Raw genomic sequence first — 24,002 nt, 5'->3', positions numbered from 1 at the left:
AATTATGATTGTGAAGTGGGTACATTCTTTGGACACCATTATTGATATTGGATCTCTTCAGCCTCTCGAGCGCAGAACATTGTTAGTTATCACAGGCTGAAAAAATAAAATAAATTTGTTTGCGAGGCGGTCATTGTATTCCCCTTCGGCATAACTAGTTTAAGTAAATCTAATACTTATTCTTAAAACTCTTGTCATTCAGCTTTTCAGTAAAATGTCTTTAACTAGCTCAGAGTTTTTTTTGCCCACCTCTAACATCTAACTTTTTTTGACTTAAAAAAACTTTCCCAAATCAGCAGCTCAGTAAATGGACAGATGAATCCAAAGACGGCTGTACGTCTCTTGAACGTGATCTACATGTAGTAATTCCCTAAACCGTAAACAGGAATGAGATTAACGTCAAAGCGCACAAGATGGTGTTAAGCGATAGATGAATAAATGTGTAGCGGATAGCTGACATCATAGGAAAATCAGAAGAAAGATCATAGTCAATTTTACATACCGGTAATGAATTAACGGTGAGAAATCTATTTTGTATTTGTTGAATGCAGACCAAAATCACACTGCAAAACAAAGCTATCAAATATTTAGAGCGCTAGAAAGGAGAAAAGTTGATTTTGTGCACAGGTTTCTTACTGCGGATGAGACACCGACTCAAGGTAATACGGTGCAGAAAACACTGAACTCGCTTTCAAGAGGAGAGCGATTCTTTTATCTCTACCGCCATTCTGATTTGGTTTATCCTTTCCGCTAAAATATGAGGACGGTTCCTTAAGAAAAGACATGACCGACTTCCTTGTCCGCCTCTAAATACGTCGTCGAAAGCCTAGACTGAAAAAAGGGTCATTCAGTGGAATAAAGTGTCCCGCCCACAGTGGCGCATAACTGAGTACAATCAAATAGCCTGTAATGAAGCTGTTTGGTACAATGAAGTACAGGTTTTTTAGAAGCTCTGTGCAATTCACCAGTTTGGGCACCTGCCTCCCACTTGTTGCCGTATCTCGAGATGTTATTGGAGGATAGGTCTGTAATGCGGTGAAGTTATGATAGCCGCTGACGGATATTTTCATCCACTAGAAGAAATCTGAGTGAGTTTAGCTAGAACGGAATCTACAACGAAAAGTAGGTACATTTTAACTAAAAATAGCGAAATAGTTTTTCACTGCAAATACCGGTATCGTTCAAGTCCTTACCGTAGCATGGCACCGATATCTTACCGATATACTGTAAATTATATTGCTTTCATTCATTAACAACTGGAACTGTTATAAATTTATAGGATAAAAAAGTTCATACCAACTTTCTAGAGTGCATAGTATATCCCTTGATATTTACCTTTTCCTGTGTAGCTCAATATCATTTTTGTTATATATTCATTATAAAGGTGCTGTAGAACATACAACCTTCCCAATAATCTTTGTGCCACTATTTTTGATCTTGTTGAAATTATCATAGCAAAAATATCGTTTCTGTAGTTACAATTTGCATGCCAGAAAGGAAATGAACAAAATAGAGAAGTACCGGTACCGTAAACGATAATCCACAGTATCTGGTCAAAATTTAATTCCAATAACGACGGTACGACGGTATTTTTGCAAACCAACACAAGGTTTTTACTATAAGGTTAGTTAACAGTACGCAAAATTTGGTTGTTTCTAGTGTAACACCCAAGCTGCGAAAACAGAGCGCTTTATAGCGTTACAGGTTAAGATTACTTGTATTTTAACGCCAAATCAATCGATATGGAACTTTTTTTCTCTCCTTAAGATATTATTCCACGCACTGGTTTGGCACGCTATTTACACATAGCAACGTGCGGCCATGCCTCTTTCTTGTTTAAGAAACGCACATGGGTTTGATGCGAAAATCTTACCTTCAGGGCTACGTTGTAATCGTGCGTCTCCGGCAAATTTCGCCTGACGTCTGGCATCTGTTAACATGGGAGAAACGGACCAGAATCACGTGTCACGGTGACGTCACACGTGTGTTTGTTGGCCACATTGCGCTAAATAGATTGCAGTTGCACGAAAATGATAGTACTCGTTCCACGTAATAGCGACACAACACAAGAGTATGTGCGTTTAGTAGCGAAGTGGTGTCGAGTAAATAACTTAGGTTGGCTAAAAGGAAGAAGTATTTTTGTCGGAAACGTCTAACACTAGTTTTCACATTCCGGTACCTTCATGCACTTTGTTTGGTGACAAACCACATTCATTACCTAGGGATGTAAAGTTACCTAACCCGTAATACATCATACGGACAGCAGTTGCTTGACAACACGGATAGAATTACCGATACTCGAGGGCATCGTTCGATTGTGTATGAAAAGTTATTCTGGGGCAACTCCTCTTTCGGAAAGAAACGGTATTACATTTCGGCGTCGCTTGTGCTCAACAACAATCATTTTGTCTGATTCAGATATTGTAATTTCAGGTTCCTGATATACGAATTCAATATTGATGTTTGTTTGAAATAATTAATGGTTCTTCTGATTAGAAGAAGCAAATATGAATGTTGTACAGCTTGAAAAGGTATCTCCATTACATTAACGAAGTAACTGGTAATTTGTTTTGAGAAAGTTTATCAACTGTCCAAGGAAGCAAAATCTATAAAATTCATATTATTACCACTTGGATAAACAAATACGGTACCATAAATAACATAATTTTTTGTGCTAGTGAGAATTTTAGTACATTCGTAGTATCCTTAGAAACAAATTCTGATCCAATATCATATTATCAAATAAACATATACCAGGACAGAAGGAACAGCTTCATATACCAAAAGATGTGACAATTTTTGGGCTCTGCATCTTCATTAACATTGCAGAACATACTACCATGTACAATAAAATACACAGAAAATACAGGCAGATACAGAAATAAATTACAGCTACTAAATCTCGGACACTAGGCCTATTTGGTGCACAACAATTTTTGAAATCTAGTTAATACGAGAGGGACTGTTCCCAAAGAAGAACATCTTCATACCTGGTACTTAAAATACACCTGGAGGCAAAATGTGTACCGTGTCGTCGTCGTTTTCGCTGCCTTCAGTCCAAAGACTGGTTTGATGCAGCTCTCCATGCTACTCTATCCTGTGCAAGCCTTTTCATCTCCAAATAACATTGCAGACTACATGCTTCTGAATGTGCCTATTGTATTCATCTCTTGGCATCCCTCCACAATTTTTAAGCCTCACACTTCCCTCCAACACTAATTGGTGATCCCTTGATGTCTCAGAATGTGTCCTATCAACTGATCCCTTCTTTTGATCAATTTGTGCCACAGATTTCTTGTCTCCCCAGCTCTGTTCAGTACCTCCTCATTAGTTACATGATCTACCCATCTCATCTTCAACACTCTTCTGTTCCCTTTTTGTCTAAACCGTTTACTGCCCATGTCTCACTTCCATTCATGGTTACACACCAGACAAATGCTTTCAGAAAAGACTTCCAAACGCTTAAATCTCCAATGATGTTAGCAAATTTCTCTTTTTCAGAAATTCTTTTCTTGCCTTTGCCAGTCTACATTTTATATCCCCTCTGCTTTGGCCATCATCAGTTATTTTGCAGACCAAATAGCAAAACTTATCCACTGTTTTAAGTGTCTCATCTCCTAATCTACTTCTCTTAGCATCACCTGATTTAATTTGACTACATTCCATTATTCTTGTTTGGCTTTGTTGATGATCATCTTATATCCTCCTCTCAATACAATGTTCATTCCTTCCAATTCTCTTCCAAGTGATTTTCTATATCTGGCAGAATTACAATGTCATCAGCAAACCTCAAAGATTTAACTTCTTTTCCCTCAAATTTAATCCCTACTCTAAATTTTTCCTTGGTTTCCCTTACTGCTTGTTCACTGCATTGAATAGCATTAGGGATATGCTACAACCCCGGCTCACTCCCTTCTCAACCACTGCTTCCCTTTCAAGCACTTCAATACTTCTAACTGCCATCTGGTTTCTGTACAAGTTGTACATAGCCTTTCACTCCCTGTATTTTGCCCCTGATACTATCAGAATTTCAAAGAGAATATTCTAGTCAACATTGCCAAAACTTTTCTCTAAGTGTACAAATGCTATAAATGTAGGTTTGCATTTCCTCAACCTATCTTCTTATTTAAGCCATAGGGTCAGTATTGCCTTGTGTTTCTACATTTCCCCGGAATCCATACTGATCTCACCCAGGGTGGCTTCTATTAGTTTTTCCTTTCTTCTATAAAGAATTCGTGTTAATATTTTGCAACCATGACTCAGTAAACTGATAGTTCGGTAGTTTTCACACATGTCAGCAACTGCTTTCTTTGGAATTGGAATTATTACGTTCTTCTTAAAGTCTCAGGATATTTTGCCTGTGTCATACATGGTGCACACCAGATGGAAAAGTTCTGTTATGGCTGGCTCTCCCAAGGCCGTCAGTAGTTCTGTTGTTTCAGAGCTCTGTTAAAATTCTTATCGCAGTATATTACCTCCCATCCCATCTTCATCTGTGTCCACTTCCCTTCCTATACTATTGCCTTCAAGTTTATCTCCCTTGTATAGACACACTATATATTCCTTTCAGCTTTCTCTTCTTTTGTTAGTATGTACTCGTTTCCCATTTGAGCTCTTCATATTCATACAGCAGCTTCCCTTTTCCTCAAAGGACTCTTTAATTTTCTTGTAGGTGGTATCTATCTTTACCCTAATGAAATAAGCTTCTAAATCCTTACATTTGTCCTGTAGGCTCTCCTTTTTAGCCATTTTACATCTCCTGTCAATCTCATTTTTTAGCTGTTTGTAGTCCCTTTCACTGCTCCATTTGGTGCATGTTTATATTTTCTCCTTCCATCAATTAAATTTGATATCTCTTGTGTTATCCAAGGATATCTACATGCCTTGTCTTTTTACCTATTTATCCTCTGCTGCCTTCACTATTTCATCTCTTGAAGCTACCCATTCTCTTCTACTGTATTCCTTTCCCCCATCCAAGTCAAACATTGTTCAATGCTTCCTCTGAAGCTCTTAGTAACCTACGGTTCTTTCAACTCATGTCTTTAATTTCCTACCTCTTTCCAATTTCTTCAGTTGTAATCTACAGTTCGTAACCAGTAAGTTGTGGTCGGAGTCCACATTGGTCCCTGGAAATGTCTTACATTTAAAATTTTGTTCAGAAATATGTCTTAAAATGATATAATTAATCTGAAACCTTACAGTGTTTCCATGTATACAACCTTATTTTATGATTCTTAAACTAAGTGTTAGCAATGATTAAGTTATGCTCTGTGCAAAATTCTACCAGACAGCTCCCACTTTTATTCCTTTCTCTGAGTCCATATTTACCAACTATTTTTCCTTCTTTTCCTTTTCCTACTGTCAAATTTGAATTGCCCTCGCAATAATTAAATTTCCATCTACTTTAACTATGTGAATAACTTCTTTTATCTCACCATACATTTCTTCAATCTCTTCATAATTTGTGGAGCTTGTTGGCATATAAGCTTGTATTATTGTGGTAGGTATGGGCTTGACGCCTATCTTGGCTACAATAATGTGTTCACTATGCTGTTTGTAGTAGCTTACCCACGCTACTATTTTCTTATTCATTATAAAATCTTCACCTGCATTACCCCTATTTGATTTTGTATTTATAACCTCCCCCCATGAACCATGGACCTTGCCGTTGGTGGGAGGCTTGCATGCCTCAGCGATACAAATGGCCGTACTGTAGGCGCAACCACAACGGAGTGGCATCTGTTAAGAGGCCAGACAAACGTGTGGTCCCTGAAGAGGGGCAGCAGCCTTTTCAATAGTTGCAGGGGCAACAGTCTGGATGATTGACTGTTCCGGCCTTGTAACACTAACTAAAATGGCCTTGGTGTGCTGGTACTGCGAACGGCTGAAAACAAGGGGAAACTACAGCCATAATTTTTCCCGAGGGCATGCAGCTTTACTGTATGGTTAAATGATGATGGTGTCTTCTTGGGTAAAATATTCTGGAGGTAAAATGGTCCCCCATTCCGATCTCTGGGCGGAGACTACTCAGGAGGACGTCGTTATCAGGAGAAAGAAAACTGGCGTTCTACAGATCGGAGCATGGAATGTCAGATCCCTTAATCGGGCAGGTAGATTAGAAAATTTAAAAAGGGAAATGGATAGGTTAAAGTTAGATATAGTGGGAATTAGTGAAGTTCAGTGGTAGGAGGAACAAGACTTTTGGTCAGATGATTACAGGGTTATAAATACAAAATCAAACAGGGGTTATGCGGGAGTAGGTTTAATAATGAATAAAAAAAATAGGAGTGCAGGTAAGCTACTACAAACAGCATAGTGAATGCATTATTGTGGCCAAGATAGACACAAAGCCCATGCCTTCTACAGTAGTACAAGTTTATATGCCATCTAGCTCTGCATATCACGAAGAAATTGATGAAATGTATGATGAGATAAAAGAAATTATTCAGGCAGTGAAGGGAGACAAAAATTTAATAGTCATGGGTGACTGGAATTCGAGAGTAGGAAAAGGGAGAGAAGGAAACATAGTAGGTGAATATGGATTGGGGGTAATAAATGAAAGAGGAAGCCGTCTGGTAGAATTTTGCACAGAGCATAACTTAATCATAGCTAACACTTGTTTCAAGAATCATAAAAGAAGGTTGTATACATGGAAGAATCCTGGAGACACTAGAAGGTATCAGATAGGTTATATAATGGTAAGACAGAGATTTGGGAACCAGGTTTTAAATTGTAGGAAATTTCCAGGGGCAGATGTGGACTCTGACCACAATCTATTGGTTATGAACTGTAGATTAAAACTAAAGAAATTGCAAAAAGGTGGAAATTTAAGGAGATGGGACCTGGATAAACTGACTAAACCAGAGGTTGTACAGAGTTTCAGGGAGAGCATAAGGGAAGAATTGACCGGAATGGGGGAAAGAAATACAGTAGAAGAAGAATGGGTAGCTCTGAGGGATGTAGTAGTGAAGGCAGCAGAGGATCAAGTAGGTAAAAAGACAAGGGCTAGTAGAAATCCTTGTGTAACAGAAGAAATATTGAATTTAATTGATGAAAGGAGAAAATATAAAAATGCAGTAAATGAAGCAGGCAAAAAGGAATACAAACGTCTCAAAAATGAGATAAACAGGAAGTGCAAAATTGCTAAGCAGGGATGACTAGAGGACAAATGTAAGGATGTAGAGGCTTATCTCACTAGGGGTAAGATAGATACTGCCTACAGGAAAATTAAAGAGACCTTTGCAGAAAAGAGAACCACTTGTATGAATATCAAGAGCTCAGATCGAAACCCAGTTCTAAGCAATGAAGGGAAAGCAGAAAGGGGGAAGGAGTATATAGAGGGTCTATACAAGGACGATGTACTTCAGGACAATATTATGGAAATGGTAGATGACGAAGATGAAATGGGAGATACGATACTGCGTGAAGAGTTTGACAGAGCACTGAAAGACCTGTTTAATAAGTCACAGCTGCAAAATACTAACGCGAATTGTTTATAGACGAATGGAAAAACTGGTAGACGCCGACCTTGGGAAAGATCAGTTTGGATTCCGTTGAAATGTTGGAACACGTGAGGCAATACTGACCTTACGACTTATCTCAGAAGAAAGATTAAGGAAAGGCAAACCTACGTTTCTAGCATTTGTAGACTTAGAGAAAGCATTTGACAATGTTGACTGGAATACTCTCTTTCAAATTCTAAAGGTGGCAGCGGTAAAATACAGGGAGCGAAGGCTATTTTTCACTTTGTACAGAAACCAGATGGTAGTTATAAGAGTCGAGGGGCACGAAAGGGAAGCTGTGATTGGGAAGGGAGTGAGACAGGGTTGTAGCCTCACACCGATGTTATTCAATCTGTATATTGAGCAAGCAGTAAAGGAAACAAATGAAAAATTTGGAGTAGGTATTAAAATCCATGGAGAAGAAATAAAAACTTTGAGGTTCGCTGATGACATTGCAATTCTGTCAGGGACAGCAAAGGACTTGGAAGAGCAGTTGAATGGAATGGACAGTGTCTTGAAAGGAGGATATAAGATGAACATCAACAAAAGCAAAACGAGGTTAATGGAATGTAGTCGAATTAAGTCTGGTGATGCTAAGGGAATTAGATTAGGAAATGAGACATTTAAAGTAGTAAAGGAGTTTTGCTATTTGGGGAGCAAAATAACTGATGATGGTCAAAGTAGAGAGGATATAAAATGTAGAATGGCAACGGCAAGGAAAGCGTTTCTGAAGAAGAGAAATTTGTTAACATTGAGTATAGATTTAAGTGTCAGGAAGTCATTTCTGGAAGTATTTGTATGGAGTGTAGCCATTTATGGAAGTGAAACATAGACGATAAATAGTTTAGACAAAAAGAGAATAGAAGCTTTGAAATGTGGTGCTACAGAAGAATGCTGAAGATTAGATGGGTAGATCACATAATTAAAGAGGTGGTACTGGATAGAATTGGGGAGAAGAGGAGTTTGTGGCACAACTTGACTAAAAGAAGGGATCACTCAGTAGAACACATTCTGAGGCATCAAGGGATCACCAATTTAGTATTGGAGGGCAGCGTGGAAGGTAAAAATCATGGAGGGAGACCAAGAGATGAATACACTAAACAGATTCGGAAGGATGTAGGTTGCAGTAGGTACTGGGAGATGAAGGAGCTTGCACAGAATAGAGTAGCATGGAGAGCTGCATCAAACTAGTCTTTGGCCTGAAGACCACAACAAGAACATTTATAAACCCATATTCACCTGACCAATAGTTCTGTACCTCCTTCCACCAAACTTCATTAATTCCCACTATATCTAACTTCAACTTATCCATTTTCCTTCTAACAGTTTCTAACCTACCTGCCCAATTAAGGGATCTAACATTCCACACTCTAATCTGTAGAATAACAGTTTTGTTTCTCCTGATGAGAACTTCCTCCTGAGGAGTCCCTACCTGGAGATCTGAATGGGGAACTATTTTACCTCTGAATTTTTACCCAAGAGCACACTTTCATCATTTAACCACACAGTAAAGCTGCACGCCCTCAGGATAAATTAGAGTTGTAGTTTCCACTTGCTTTCAGCTATTCGCAGTACCAGCACAGCAACGCCATTTTGGGTGATGTTACATGGCCAATTCAGTCAGTCATCCAGATTGCTGCACCTGCAGTTACCGAAAAGGATGCTGTCCCTCTTCAGGAAAGACAGGAACGAGTGAAAAGCAATGAATATAGTATTGTGAGGGAGGGTGACCCGTAAATATATGAGTATGTTTTTGAGAGTGTATTGTAGTTTAAATGTAGTGTAATTATGTTTGTAATACGCTTGTATTTCAGAATAATGACAATATTATGAAAAGGTTAGATTGTTACTCGCTATATAGAGGAGAAGTTGAGTTGCAGACAGGCACAGATAGAGAGAGAGAGACAGTCCGTGTGTGTGTGTGTGTGTGTGTGTGTGTGTGTGTCTCGAAAGTTCATCATTCATTTTCAGTGCATATAAATTCATGTCTGTTTCATGTAATTCCCTTGTGCTATAAGCTACACTGTTGAAAAATATTTTGGTAGCATATAAAATATTATTTTTATGTTTGTTACTCGAGTCCAAGGAATGTCTAGTAAGTTCCTATTTATGGTACAATGTAAGTGCACATCCAACCTACTTTCATACTCCTGGTTATTCTGTTTAGCAGGCACCAGTACTTTGAGTATGTAGATCTTGAGGACTGCAAGTATCTTTATGTTCCACAAAGTATTGTTTACAAGAAGTTAATTTGTTTGTGCCAGATATACATCTGATGGCTTTCTTCTGCCAGATAAGGACCTCTTTTGCCCTGGCAGAGTTTTATCAAAGAAGTATCCCAAAATGTCTCATTTTGTCATAAAAAGAATAACAGATGCTATCTGTACTCCACTGTCTCTACTCGTAAATAGGATGTTTATAGATGGGACATTTTTAGACTGTTTGAAACTTGCCCATATATAAAAAATGACACAAAAATTCACCCCAAAATTACAGACCTACAGCAGTAGTATCTATAATTTTGAGAACTGTTGAAACATTAATGAAAGACCAATGAAATGTTTTTTTGAGTATAACAACCTCGTCAACAACAAGGGTTCCTAGTTGGGCTATTAATAATTACAGCAGAACAAAAAGTTGTATTATCAGCACTACATGGGTTTGAAAATAGGCAGAACACCTAAGCTACTGTAGTAGATCTCACTATCACATCTCTCACTGTCTCACATAGGATTTTGATTAAGAAAGATGAAACATATGGAATAACTGAAACAGAACTAACATTACTGAAATCATATCTGGCAAATGGAAACCAGATGGTTGTTATAAATTCAAATAATAAAGCTGATCTTATGAAAGTAAAAAATTGGATTCTGCAAGGATCCGTGTTGGGACCTTTCTTATTCATTGTCTATGTGAATGATCTCCCCAACTTACTACCCTATAAACCTTTGACGTATGTTGATGACACAACTTTAATCACATCACATAATTCTGTGAATGATGTCAAACAAGTGAGCAACTCTGAGATGGAAAAGGCAGCTCAGTGCTTCCAGAAAAATGGACTGACATTTTCGGTCAGAAATATTAATAATGGACAGAATCACTCAATTAAATTGTTAGGCATCTACCTTGAGACACCCACTCAGAAAATCTCTGCAGTAAATTGGCAAGAGTTTTATATATCTCAAGGAAACTGAATGATCATATAAGTAAAGAGCTTATGCTTATGGCCTACTACATCTTTTTCCACATGCACTTACATTATGGGATACTTCTTTGATAAAACTCTGCCAGGGCAAAAGAGGTCTTTATCAGGCGGAAGAAAGCCATCAGATGTATATCTGGCTCAAACAAATTAACTTCTTGTAAACAATACTTTGTAGAACATAAAGATACTTACAGTCCTCAAAATCTACATACTCAAGGTACTTGTGTGTGCTAAACAGAATGACCAGGAGTATGATAGTAGGTTGGATGTGCACTTACATTGTACCGTAAATAAGAACTTACTAGACATTCCTTGGACTCAAGTAAGTAGCGTAAAAATAATCAGTGTACCTTATAGCACAAGGGAATTACATGAAAATATATTTAAAATAGTGTTAGAGACAATAATTACACTACACTTAAGCTACAATACACACTCAACAACATACTCATATATTTACAGGTCAACCTCCATCACAATACTATATTCATTGCTTTCCGTACATTCCTGTCTTTAATGAAGGAGGACAGCACCTTTTTCAGTAGCTGCAGGTGCAGCAATCTGGATGACTGACTGAACTGGCCATGTAACATCACCCAAAATGGCCTTGCTGTGCTGGTACTGCAAATGGCTAAAAGCAAGCAGAAACTACAACTGTAATTTTTCCCAAGGGCATGCAGCTTTACTGTGTGGTTAAATGATGAAGGTGTGCTCTTGGGTAAAAATTCAAGAGGTAAAATAGTTCCCCATTCAGATCACCAGGCAGGGACTCTTCAGGAGGAAGTTCTCATCAGGAGAAACAAAACTGATGTTCTACGGATCTGAGTGTGGAACGTTAGATCACTTAATTGGGCAGGTAGGTTAGAAACTATTAGAAGGGAATGGGTAAGTTGAAGTTGGGTATAGTGGGAATTAATGAAGTTTGGTGGAAGGAGGGACAGGACTACCGATCAGGTGAATATGGGGCTATAAATACAAAACCAAATAGGGGTAATGCAGGTGAGGACTTTATAATGAATAAGAAAATAGTAGTGTGGGTAAGCTACTACAAACAGCATAGGGAACACATTACTGTAGCCAAGATAGGCATCAAGCCCATGCCTACCACAATAACACAAGCTTATATGCCAACTAGCTACATAAATTATGAAGAGATTGAAGAAATGTATGGTGAGATAAAAGAAATTATTCAAATATTTAAAGGAGTTGGAAATTTAATTGTGAGGGAATTCAAATTTGACAGTAGGAAAAGGAAAAGAAGGAAAAATAGTTGGTAAATATGGACTCAGGCAACGGAATGAAAGTGGGAGCTGTCTGGTAGAATTTTGCACAGAGCATAATTTAATCATTGCTAACACTTAGTTTAAGAATCATAAAACAAGGTTGTATACATGGAAGAGACCTGGAAACACTGGAAGTTTTCATATTGATTATATCATGGTAAGATATATTTCTGAACAAGATTTTGAATTGTAAGACATTTCCAGGGACTAATGTGGACTCTGACCACAACTTACTGGTTACGAACTGTAGATTACAACTGAAGAAATTGGAAAGAGATAGGAAATTAAAGACATGAGACCTAAATAAGTGGGAAGAACTGTAGGTTACTAAGAGTTTCAGAGGAAGCATTGGACAATGTTTGACTTGGACAGGGGGAAGGAATACAATAGAAGAGAATGGGTAGCTTTAAGAGATGAAATAGTGAAGGCAGCAGAGGATAAATAGGTAAAAAGACAAGGCATGTAGATATCCTTGGATAACACAAGAGATATCAAATTTAATTGATGGAAGGAGAAAATATAAACATGCACCAAATGAAGCAGTGAAAGGGACTACAAACAGCTAAAAAATGAGATTGACAGGAGATGTAAAATGGCTAAAAAGGAGAGCCTACAGGATTTAGAAGCTTATTTCATTAGGGTAAAGATAGATACCACCTACAAGAAAATTAAAGAGTCCTTTGAGGAAAAGAGAAGCTGCTGTATGAATATGAAGAGCTCAAATGGGAAACGAGTACCTACTAACAAAAGAAGAGAAAGCTGAAAGGAATATATAGTGTGTCTATACAAGGAAGATTAACTTGAAGGCAATATTATAGAAAGGTAAGTGGACATAGATGAAGATGGGATGGAAGGTAATATACTGCGATAAGAATTTTAACAGAGCTCTGAAAGATCTAAGTCAAAACAAGGCCCTGAGAGTAAATGATATTCCGTCGGAACTACTGACAGCCTTGGGAACTTATCCATCTGGTGTGCACCATGTATGAGACAGGCAAAATACCCTGAGACTTTATGAAGAATGTAATAATTCCAATTCCAAAGAAAGCAGTTGCTGACATGTGTGAAAACTACCGAACTATCAGTTTAATAAGTCATGGTTGCAAAATATTAACACGAATTCTTTACAGAAGAAAGGAAAAACTGATAGAATCCAACCCTGGGCGAGATCAGTTTACACAGATGTGCAGATATAATCTTGAATCACTTATACATTTTATAACTTTGGCCTTCTATACTGGAATCATTCTTATCTGGCCAAAAAATTAAAAAGTGAAAGTACTTAATAAACAAGAAAACCGTGAAATGGTGGTGAATTACAGACAAGTTTCTGTATTATCAGACTTTCAAACTATTTTATAAAATACTTTCGGGTTACTTACTAACAGAATTTTAGGTGGCAGCTCCATCACCTATGGTATGGTCAACAAAAGATGATTCCTGGCAGCCTGACTTTCACAGGTCTACCTCATCCAGTCACATAATGCAACACTGTATACATTTCTATGACAATGACTCAATGTTGTCATGACTCTATAGATGACTGTCAGTTTTCCCTGTACCTGTTTGCACTTTAAAGTTGAAACCTGGTAACATCATTGCCAACTGTCTGAGATCTTCTTTCGCTGACTCTACTACATCTACACCAGCTACATGCCAGTACCGGTATCTTCTAACAGGGTAATTATAACATTGCAAAAATCAAGTAGAAAAGCGGTTAAGAATAAAAGGACTGAGAAAATTTTGAAAATTGTCACATTGAATGTTAGAGGAATGAGCACTGAAGAACAACAACTATGAAGGAATTAATCAGTACAGAAATTGATATAGCTGTAATATCAGAAACAAAGAAGAATCTACAAAGCTCTAAAGAAATTAAAGGCTACAGCAGGGCATTCCAAAGAGCATTTTACAACTTAAGTGTCATAGAACTTAACTTGTAATCAACTTAGAGAAAAAAGATTTTTTTCAGATTTTTTAGTCATGTTCTATATGCATTCCCCTTGTGGTAAGTACACTGTCTAATCAATATACCAGCTTGGTTGAATCATCTGAAAACATATTGTGCTTTAGAATTTGTTTATCCCTATCTACACATGCAATAATGTCCTGGTACATGCAGTATCTTTTGGCTTGTCACCCAATTTGATTTCCTTTAACAGTTGTAAGCTGTACAGAAAGAGTTGAAGATGCTTTTGGAGTACTCAATGCACTATCATACAATGTGTTCACAATTCTTTCAATGCCTTATCAACAGGTTTTGTGGTGAACATACGAAAACCTGCCAAACTCTCTCTGTATCTTCATCACTTCTCCTTGGCCTTCCTGCATGGTGTTTAACATCCACACTCCCTGTCCCTATGCCATTTTCTGATGGTGGCTGAGAGATTGGTGGTTCACTGTATCGCCTTCTGAAATTTGGGTGAACTTGGGTGTCTCACTTCATTTCAATAAACCAAGCCACAGACTGTGCGTTTTTCTCTGCAGATTCCAGTCTTCAATTCTTTTATGGTGCTCCTACCACCCAAAAACATGAAAGAAAAAAACTGTTTCCTGTTATGTTGCTCTTGTCATTTGGAAAGGCAAACATTTATTCATTACCTTACATAAAAAAAACTTCTTGAATTGGTGCATCAACAGACATTACCTTTTATTTCTCCAAGTTGAGTTATATGACAATAAAGCTGTAATGTACCTTCTGGAATACCTTGCATTATTATACAGGGTGTTACAAAAAGGTACAGCCAAACTATCAGGAAACATTCCTCGCACACAAATAAAGGAAAGATGTTATGTGGACATGTGTCTGGAAACGCTTAATTTCCATGTTACAGCTCATTTTAGTTTTGTCAGTATGTACTGTACTTCCTCGATTCACCACCAGTTGGCCCAATTGAAGGAAGGTAATGTTGACTTCGGTGCTTGTGTTGACATGCGACTCATTGCTCTACAGTACTAGCATCAAGCACATCAGTACGTAGCGTCAACAGGTTAGTGTTCATCACGAACGTGGTTTTGCAGTCAGTGCAATGTTTACAAATGCGGAGTTGGCAGATGCCCATTTGATGTATGGATTAGCATGGGGCAATAGCCGTGGCGCGGTACAATTGTATCAAGACAGATTTCCAGAATGAAGGTGTCCCAACAGGAAGACGTTCGAAGCAATTGATCGGCGTCTTAGGGAGCACGGAACATTCCAGCCTATGACTCACAACTGGGGAAGACCTAGAACGATGAGGACACGTGCAATGGACGAGGCAATTCTTCGTGCAGTTGACGATAACCCTAATTTCAGCGTCAGAGAAGTTGCTGCTGTACAAGGTAACGTTAACCACGTCACTGTATGGAGAGTGCTACAGGAGAACCAGTTGTTTCCGTACCATGTACAGCGTGTGCAGGCACTATCAGCAGCTGATTGGCCTCCACGGGTACACTTCTGCGAATGGTTCATCCAACAATGTGTCAATCCTCATTTCAGTGCAAATGTTTTCTTTACAGATGAGGCTTCATTCCAACGTGATCAAATTGTAAATTTTCACAATCAACATGTGTGTGCTGACGAGAATCCGCACGCAATTGTGCAATCACGTCATCAACACAAATTTTATGTGAACGTTTGGGCAGGCATTGTTGGTGATGTCTTGATTGGGCCCCACGTTCTTCCACCTACGCTCAATGGAGCACGTTATCATGATTTCATCGTGGCAGTCTGGTCCCTTTAATCCCACAAACCAACCAACCATGATTTCATACGTGATACTCTACCTCTGCTGCTAGAACATGTGCCTTTACAAGTACGACACAACATGTGGTTCATGCACGATGGAACTCCTGCACATTTCAGTCGAAGTGTTCGTATGCTTCTCAACAACGGATTCGGTGACCGATGGATTGGTAGAGGCAGACCAATTCCATGGCCTCCACGCTCTCCTGACCTCAACCCTCTTGACTCGTTTATGGGGGCATTTGAAAGCTCTTGTCTACGCAACCCCGGTACCAAATGTAGAGACTCTTCGTGCTCGTATTGTGGACGGCTGTGATACAACCGCCATTCTCCAGGGCTGCATCAGCGCATCAGGGATTCCATGCGATGGAGGGTGGATGCATGTATCCTTGCTAACGGAGGACATTTTGAACATTTCCTGTAACAAAGTGTTTGAAGTCATGCTGGTACGTTCTGTTGCTGTGTGTTTCCATTCCATGATTAATGTGATTTGAAGAGAAGTACTAAAATGAGCTCTAACATGGAAAGTAAGCGTTTCCGGACACATGTCCACATAACATATTTTTTTTCTTTGTGTGTGAGGCATGTTTCCTGAAAGTTTGGCCGCACCTTTTTGTAACACCCTGTATACAGTGGAGTAAGTACAACTGAATGGACAAGAGTTGGAGTTACTGTTATGATCAGAAGTACACGTAGAATATGTGAAGTTTGGGTCTGGCCATGGGTCATGCACAGATAGCCAAAGTAGTTAAGGCAACCGCTTGTGTAAAGCGGAAAGTCTGGGTTTGAGTTTCAGTCCAGCACAGATTTTCATTGTCATCATTCCCTTATACAGCTGATGGTTGTTCATATTTGCAACTATGAATACATTTCATGTAAGCCATAGAAAATGGTTGCAATCATACACATTCATAAATGAAAGACTGGTACATATAAGATTATAAATATTGAGAAAGCTGGTGAATGTAATTGCTGTCTATTCTCCAGGCGAGGGGAAAAGAGAGGAAATGCATGCAGCCTTCTAGTGCATGCAGACAACAATTAATGGTGTATCTAAAGCAGAATATTTAATAACTGCTGAGAATTTCAATGAAAGTATAGGGAAATCTATCTTAAAGGGAGGTTAGTTAAAAGATTTTTCTTCCTTCAACAACTGAAGAACAACAAATAGTTTCTTTTCCCATAAATATGTTAATAAATTTACATGGAGTGCTAGGGGCACTAGATCTATAACAGACTGTGTTCTTACAAATGAGAATGTCACTCCATCAATAGAAGATACCAGTCTCTACAGAGGATCGATGTTAGTACTGATCATTTTCTGGTAATATCAAAACTAAGTAACCCACTGTTGAGCAATAAAAGCATTAACAAAAAACAAACACAAGAAGAATTTTGCAGAATACATTTTCTACAAGGTCTAAGCATAAGATTGTTATACAGAAAATGGTTAGATGAAATACTAAAAGATGTGCAAGAAAAACAGAATGTTAATGAAGAGTGAAGAAAAATTGTATGACTAATACAAGTAGATGCTGATGAACCTTAAGAGACTTCCAATTTGGAATACAGAACTATTCAGTATCATAACATGTAAGAATATCTGCAACCAAAGAGATAAGAAGACTATATCAAACAGAAACAGCATACAGCAGTGGTTAGAAAAAGAGACAATGAAAATAAAACAACAAACCTGGAATAGTTTCTGAGTGAAATGGACAACAAACTAAAGTGTATAAGATGTTGCAGCAACTTAATAAAGAAGAAAAACATATGATTCAAATTAACCCCATTTCAGAAAATGAATGTCTGGATTATTTCCAGAGTATATGGACAGGTGTTGAGGGAAATGTGAAAACTGCAGTTAGTGATGAATATGCCACTCTTATCTCAATGGAAGAACTGAAAACTGTGCTACAGTCGTCTAAAAATAGAAAATCCTCAGGGGAAGACAGTCAATATTGAATCATTTAAATATGCTTTGACATCGTTGCTCAAAGTTATTAAACTTTGTAAATTCTTTGGAAATACAGTAACATATCAGAAGATTCCCAAATTGCAGTTGTTATCCCATTATTTAAAAGAGAGAACCATAGAATGTGTGACAATTATTGAGATACTAATCTTTTGAGTTTTGGATACAAGATATATGTGAAACTAATAAAAAATAGACACTTTCTGAAATGTTTCTTACAGGAGAACAGAATAGGGTTCAAATGGCAGATCTTGCTTAGACCATGTTTTCCAGTCTGCTAAGTAATTGAAAAACACAGAGGATACAATCGTCCCACATATATTGTTTTATTGACAGTGAAAAGCTTGTGATACAGTTAACAGAGTTAAAGTGTGGGAAAATTGAGAACAAAATGGTATGCCTTAGCAACCAATAAATTTAATTCAAAGTATGTACATCACAATAAAATCAAAGTACAAAAAGAAGGCTGTTTGCAAGAACCACCTCTTTAAGGAGTGATACAAGGGTGTCCTGCATCACCTACATAATTTATTATGTACATAAACAATATCATAGAGACATATCAGAATAAGTAAGTACATCATTATATGCTTCATAATAAAGTTATAAATGCACTCCTGTTTGTAGGTGATCAAATTATCGTGGCAGACTCTGAAGTTAAATTATAGAGAGCAATTTGGTCCTTGCACAGGGTAGTGAATGACTATAATATGACAATATCTAAAGGTAAAACTAAGATAATGGCAATCCACGGCAAGGAGCAAAAATAATAATCAAAGACACACTGCTACAATAAATAAATAATTTGTTACCTGTGAGGTCTTATATATTACATCCAGTGATGAAGAACACAAAGTGCAAAAATTTCAACAGGTAGCAGGTACTATAAATCACTCTTTCCTCAAAAAATTGGGAGAGAGTCAGTTCTAAAATTTTACAGTATGATGGCAGTACCAGGTCTAATGTAAGGGGTCGAAGCTTGGACTCTACCAGTCAACAGAAGAGCACAGATGAGACTCCTAAGATCACTAGGTCGTTATAAATTCATAGATTGGGTAAAGAACAGTGAAATCAGACTGAACTGGAGTTCAAAGGCATACTTCAGAAAATAGAAGAGTACAGAAATAAATGGCGTAAGTGCATTAAAAGGATATTGCATGCATGAGTATCTGAATTAAAATACAAATATACACCTCAAGGAAAGAGATATGTTGGATGCCCTAAGAAGAGATGGAAAAATCAGCTGCCTTCTACTTGAAATAGGAACAGGTAATGATATCTAAACCAAAATTGGATATAATGATGATTTTGAATAAGTCAATCAATTACTGACAATCTGGCAGCAAAGCTGTAATGCACATAAGCACTTCAGATAAAATAATGAAGCCACTGAGAACCATAAGAGCCCAAAGCATACATTTGTGCATTTCTAGATTGTAGTGTGCATACATGCTCCTGACATCTGTGGATCTTATGGTGAACTAGCTTTATCAGTGCTGTACTCCCACACTGTATATATGAAAATTTGTGAAAAAATATCTGTTTTCATATGGGCCCAAAGCACAAACTTTCATTGCCATAGGAGTACTCACATGCTATACTGAGGCCCATTCCTTTATAAAAACTGGACGCTCTTGAAAGGATGTCCCACCATAATCTCACATTCCATGGCTTCAGCATTCCACTCTGTAAAGTGGATGCTGAGGATTTCAGAATAACTGAAGAAGGTTACCAACCCGAGCAGCTAACCAAAAGTTGATGTTCGTGGTAACAGTGTACATTTCAGAAATTTTACAGTGATGAGGTTTTCAATAGGTTGCCATAAACTATTGTTTAAAGTAACATTCTTAATTGGAGTCATGGGAGGCCACCATTTTCTTCAGATTACATTGAGTGAGACCACAATTTGTTATATCCCCACAATCTGTAGATGCCTTGAAAAATTTAATCCCAAAATACATTGGTGGAAGGCAAATATCTACCTTGAAACAGAAGGATTTAACAAAACTACTAGCTTTCATGCCTGAAGTTTTACCTGAACCTCAAGCCAGAGAAAACAATGATAATGAGGTCCATGAAGTGTTGGGATAGGTCATAATTGTGTGTGTTACATTTAGCACCTGTTCTTTATATTCTGATTCTAGTTTCAGTTTGATTACAAACTACACAACAATCAAAAATATTTATTGCAATTAGGCTATCTATGAAAAATGTGGATTAACATTAATAATAATAATAATCCTACATATTAATTAAAATTTCATAGCATAAAATGGGTACTGTTATAACCTTTAATCCTATTAAATTGCGTGGATATACAACGTAGAGCAATAGCGAGTGACATGCTTCCAACTCCGAATCTGTCACTCCACTGCCGTGCCGTGACCTGCGGCCGGCGCCGTTCATAGCCAGGTGGCGCTCCCGCGCTCGGCCGAGCTGCGGAGCGCCTCTATCGCCGTGTTCGCGTACTGACGTAGCGGCACTTTTAAATCTCGTGGCACTGTCACAACACTTTTCCCCCCTTGAAAAAAAAAAAACACTCACTTCCTTGGAGACACGGACAGTGCGGAGACATCCATGGCCTCTTGGGAGGCCCCGAGAAGATCCCGCAGAGAAACACGAGACTATGGTCGAAAATGTCCAGGACGGAAGCTTGCGTGTGGAACGCGCCTCCTGGATGAGATGATGGGGGAAAACTCTGGAGCAGCATCCATAGGTGTCGTGGACCTGGGGGTGTGCCCCAGCGAGATGGGTCCCGGAGAAGGCGGCGTCACGACTGGGGCCGGTTCCGGCGTACTCGGAAGCGGTAGCGATGTCGGCTGCAGCAACATGCCCGGAAGATTGGCAGCAGCGACAGGACTGGCTTCTCGGGCTGGTGGAGACGAAAGAAGGAGTGGTGGCACCGGCGTGGCCACCACTCGTGGGCGCATCTGGTCGTAATGGCGAACTACCATGCCGTTGTCTGTACGTATTTCACAAAGGCCGCGAAGAGCCTGGACCACCCCTGGAATCCATTTAGGGCGAGATCCATACCCCCGTGCCCACACGTCGGCGCCCACCGGGTATTTTCCCGCACTAGGGGACACAGTACAAGGCCTGACAGGGTGAAGCAGGTGCAGTAGAGTGCGCGGTTGTCGGCCATGCAAGAGTTCAGCAGGGCTGCGATCACCCAAAGGCGTGAAGCGATAAGAACTCAGAAATTGCAACAGAACGTCATCTGTGGAAAAATCACTAAGGAGTTTTTTCATCTGGCTTTTGAAAGTGCGGGCAAGGTGCTCGACCTCCCCATTCGATTGCGGATGGAAGGGCGGTGCTATAACATGATGAATCCCTTGTCCAGTACAAAAATCACGGTAGGCCTGCGAAGAGAACTGAGGGCCATTGTCCGTGACAATTGTGGATGGAATACCTTCTAGTGCAAAGATTTTGGACAAAGCCAGTGTCGTCGCCGCAGTGGTGGGCGATGGACATGGAACAACAAACGGAAACTTCGAGAAGGCGTCAATCAACAGTAGCCAATAAGTGCCCAGGAAGGGGCCGGCAAAGTCAGCATACACCCGTTCCCACGGCTGCGCCGGATCAGGCCACGGAGAGGGCATAATATGAGGTGCAGCCAGTTGTTGAGCACACTGACCACATGCAGCGACCATGTGGGCAATGTCCGAATCAATACCGGGCCAATAAACGTGCCTGCGGGCCAGGGACTTAGTCCGAGAAATCCACCAATGGCCTTCATGCAATAGTTTGAGAACATCTTTGCGAAGAGAGGCTGGCACCACGACCCGTGGAGATGCGCCATCCGTGGCCAGAAGAACAACACCCTCACGAACAGACAGACGAAGGCGCAAGGCATGGTAGTTGCGAAGGGGATCCGATGCCCGGGCCTTGGTCCTGTCCGGCCAACCCCGTTGAACAAAACCGATCACCTGACGCAGGACCGGGTCCCGCGCAGTAGCCGACGCGACCTGCGAACCTGTAAGTGGAAAACCCTCCACCGCACGATGTTCTTCCTCATCAATGTGGAAACAGAGTAGTTCATCTCGATCGAAAACCGGGTCGGGGCCCATCGGCAAACGTGACAGCGCGTCAGCGTTGGCGTGCTGGGCCGTGGGGCAATAGTGAATCTCATAGTGAAAACGAGACAAGTATAAGGCCCAACGTTGCAGGCGGTGAGCTGCCTTATCTGGAAGCGACGCCGAGGGGCTGAACAGAGAGACCAGCGGCTTGTGGTCGGTGATGAGGTGAAACTTAGAACCATACAAAAAAACGCTGAACTTTTTTAGAGCATAAATGATAGCAAGCGCCTCCTTTTCGATTTGAGAGTAACGCCGTTGGGCATCTTTGAGGGTCTTGGAAGCATAGGCGATGGGTCGTTGCGACCCATCCTCATACCGATGGGCGAGAACAGCCCCTAGGCCATACTGTGACACGTCAGTCGCCAGAACCAAGTGCTGACCCGGACGGAATGTGGCAAGACAAGGCCCTGACTGCAAATGAGCCTTCAGGCGGACAAAAGTCTGCTCACACTCGTCGGACCAGCAGAAAGGAACGTTTTTGTGTAACAGCTGATGCAGAGGATGAGCCACCGCCGCCGCGGAGGGAATGAATTTGTGATAATAAGCAATCTTGCCTAGAAACGCCTGAAGTTCTTTGACCGTAGACGGCCGGGGTAGAGCGGTAATGGCCACAGCGTGCTGTCATAGAGGACGTATACCCTCACGGGACAAGTGGAAACCAAGATAAACAATGGAGGGTTGGAAGAACTGTGACTTGTCCAGATTGCACTTCAACCCATCCGAATGCAGAACCCGAAACAGCGAACGCAAATTGCGAAGGTGCTCCTCAGTGGAGGCCCCCGTGACAACAATGTCATCCAGGTAGTTGATGCAGCCAGGAACGGAAGCCGTGAGCTGTTCCAAAAACCGCTGAAAAATGGCCGGCACGCTAGCGACGCTGGTACTGATACAGCCCACAAGGAGTGTTGATGACGAGAAATTCCTTGGAAGAAGCATCCAACAGCAACTGATGGTACACCTCCGATAAGTCAAGTTTGGAAAAGAACTGGCCCCCAGCGAGCTTGGTAAATAACTCCTCAGGACGGGGAAGAGGATAAGTGTCAATGAGGCTCTGAGCATTGACAGTGGCTTTAAAATGACCACACAATTGCAGACTCCCGTTTGGTTTAGAAACCACCACGATTGCCGATGCCCATTCGCTGGAGGTAACAGGAAGGAGAATCCCTAAAGCTGTTAACCTGTCTATCTCAGCCTTGACAGGTGCATGCAACGCCATCGGAATAGGGCGTGCCCGGAAAAACTTAGGGTGAGCCGTAGGCTTAAGAATAATGTGGGCTTCAAAATCCTTAGCACGACCCAGACCAGCAGAGAACATGGACGAGAATTCAGAACACAATCCATCCAGCTGTTGATACGGAATATCCTCAGATATGAGGTGCACATCATCATCAATGGAGAACCCGAACAACTGGAAAGCATCATAACCGAACAGGTTTTCAGTGCCAGCATGATCCACCACATAAAACGTGAGGGGCCGAACAACAGACTTGTAGGCAGTGGAAGCATCATACTGGCCAATGATAGGAATTTTCTGCTTCTTATAAGTTCTCAGATTTCGCGTAACTGGAGACAAGGGAGAGGAGCCCAACTCCAAATATGTACGAGAATTAATGAGAGTTACTGCAGAGCCAGTGTCCACTTGCATCCGAATGTCTTTATCCAGAACACGAACAGTAACAAACAACTGATTTGTTTGAGAAAGCACACAGTTAACGTCCATGTCCGATGCCTCGTCCTCGTCGACAGGAACTTTAGGGGACTGACACACAGAAGCAATGTGGCCTTTTTTCCTACATGAATTACATGTGGCCCAACGTTTTGGACACGCGGCCCTGTCATGCTGTATGAAACAACGTGGACAGGAAGGAAGTGCGGAACGAACCTGCTTCTGTGGTTGCTGTTTTCGCTGCGAGTGTGGCAGCCCAACGCGACGTTGTTGACGCGAGTGAACCGCCGCCACATCATCGTTCCCCTGTGAAACAGGCAAATTGTCCGTGTCGAAAGTGTTATGTACAGTGCCTACATCACACCACGCGTCTATTTGTGCACCAGCAGCGTGAGACACGCGATACTTAGAACTTCCGACAACGACGGTTTTGGCAGTTGTAAGGCACGTTGCCGAACTTCTTTATCAGGAGCAAGCCGGAGAATAGCATCCCTAACCATTGAATCAGCATAAGACTCATGATGAGTGTCCGTGACAAACTGACATTTCCTACTCAGACCGTGTA

The 24,002-nt window shown here is 40.3% G+C and overlaps 1 protein-coding gene and 1 long non-coding RNA gene across 4 annotated transcripts in view; one reads left to right on the top strand and one right to left on the bottom strand.

Annotated features, from left to right (window-relative positions):
* LOC126481658 (UDP-glycosyltransferase UGT5-like) overlaps positions 1 to 24,002 on the bottom strand; it is a 146,090-nt gene that overhangs the window by 84,224 nt on the left and 37,864 nt on the right. Inside the window, exon 1 of one of the 3 annotated variants that reach the window (XM_050105581.1) lies at positions 1,874 to 1,975. The exons of the other annotated variants lie outside the window; for them this stretch is intronic. Within the exon in view, the coding sequence (XP_049961538.1) occupies positions 1,874 to 1,930 (57 nt within the window). The 5' untranslated portion in view covers positions 1,931 to 1,975. Of the gene's footprint in view, positions 1 to 1,873; positions 1,976 to 24,002 lie in introns of those variants that run through there. 3 annotated transcript variants of the gene reach the window in all.
* LOC126481660 (uncharacterized) overlaps positions 1,021 to 24,002 on the top strand; it is a 58,490-nt gene continuing 35,508 nt past the window's right edge. Inside the window, exon 1 of the long non-coding RNA XR_007587608.1 lies at positions 1,021 to 1,122. This is a non-coding gene — a long non-coding RNA (uncharacterized LOC126481660). The remainder of the gene's footprint in view (positions 1,123 to 24,002) is intronic.

This window comes from Schistocerca serialis, chromosome 5 (assembly GCF_023864345.2).
Source record: "Schistocerca serialis cubense isolate TAMUIC-IGC-003099 chromosome 5, iqSchSeri2.2, whole genome shotgun sequence".
Classification (NCBI taxonomy): domain Eukaryota; kingdom Metazoa; phylum Arthropoda; class Insecta; order Orthoptera; family Acrididae; genus Schistocerca; species Schistocerca serialis.
This window is presented reverse-complemented; position numbering and strand designations above follow the sequence as displayed.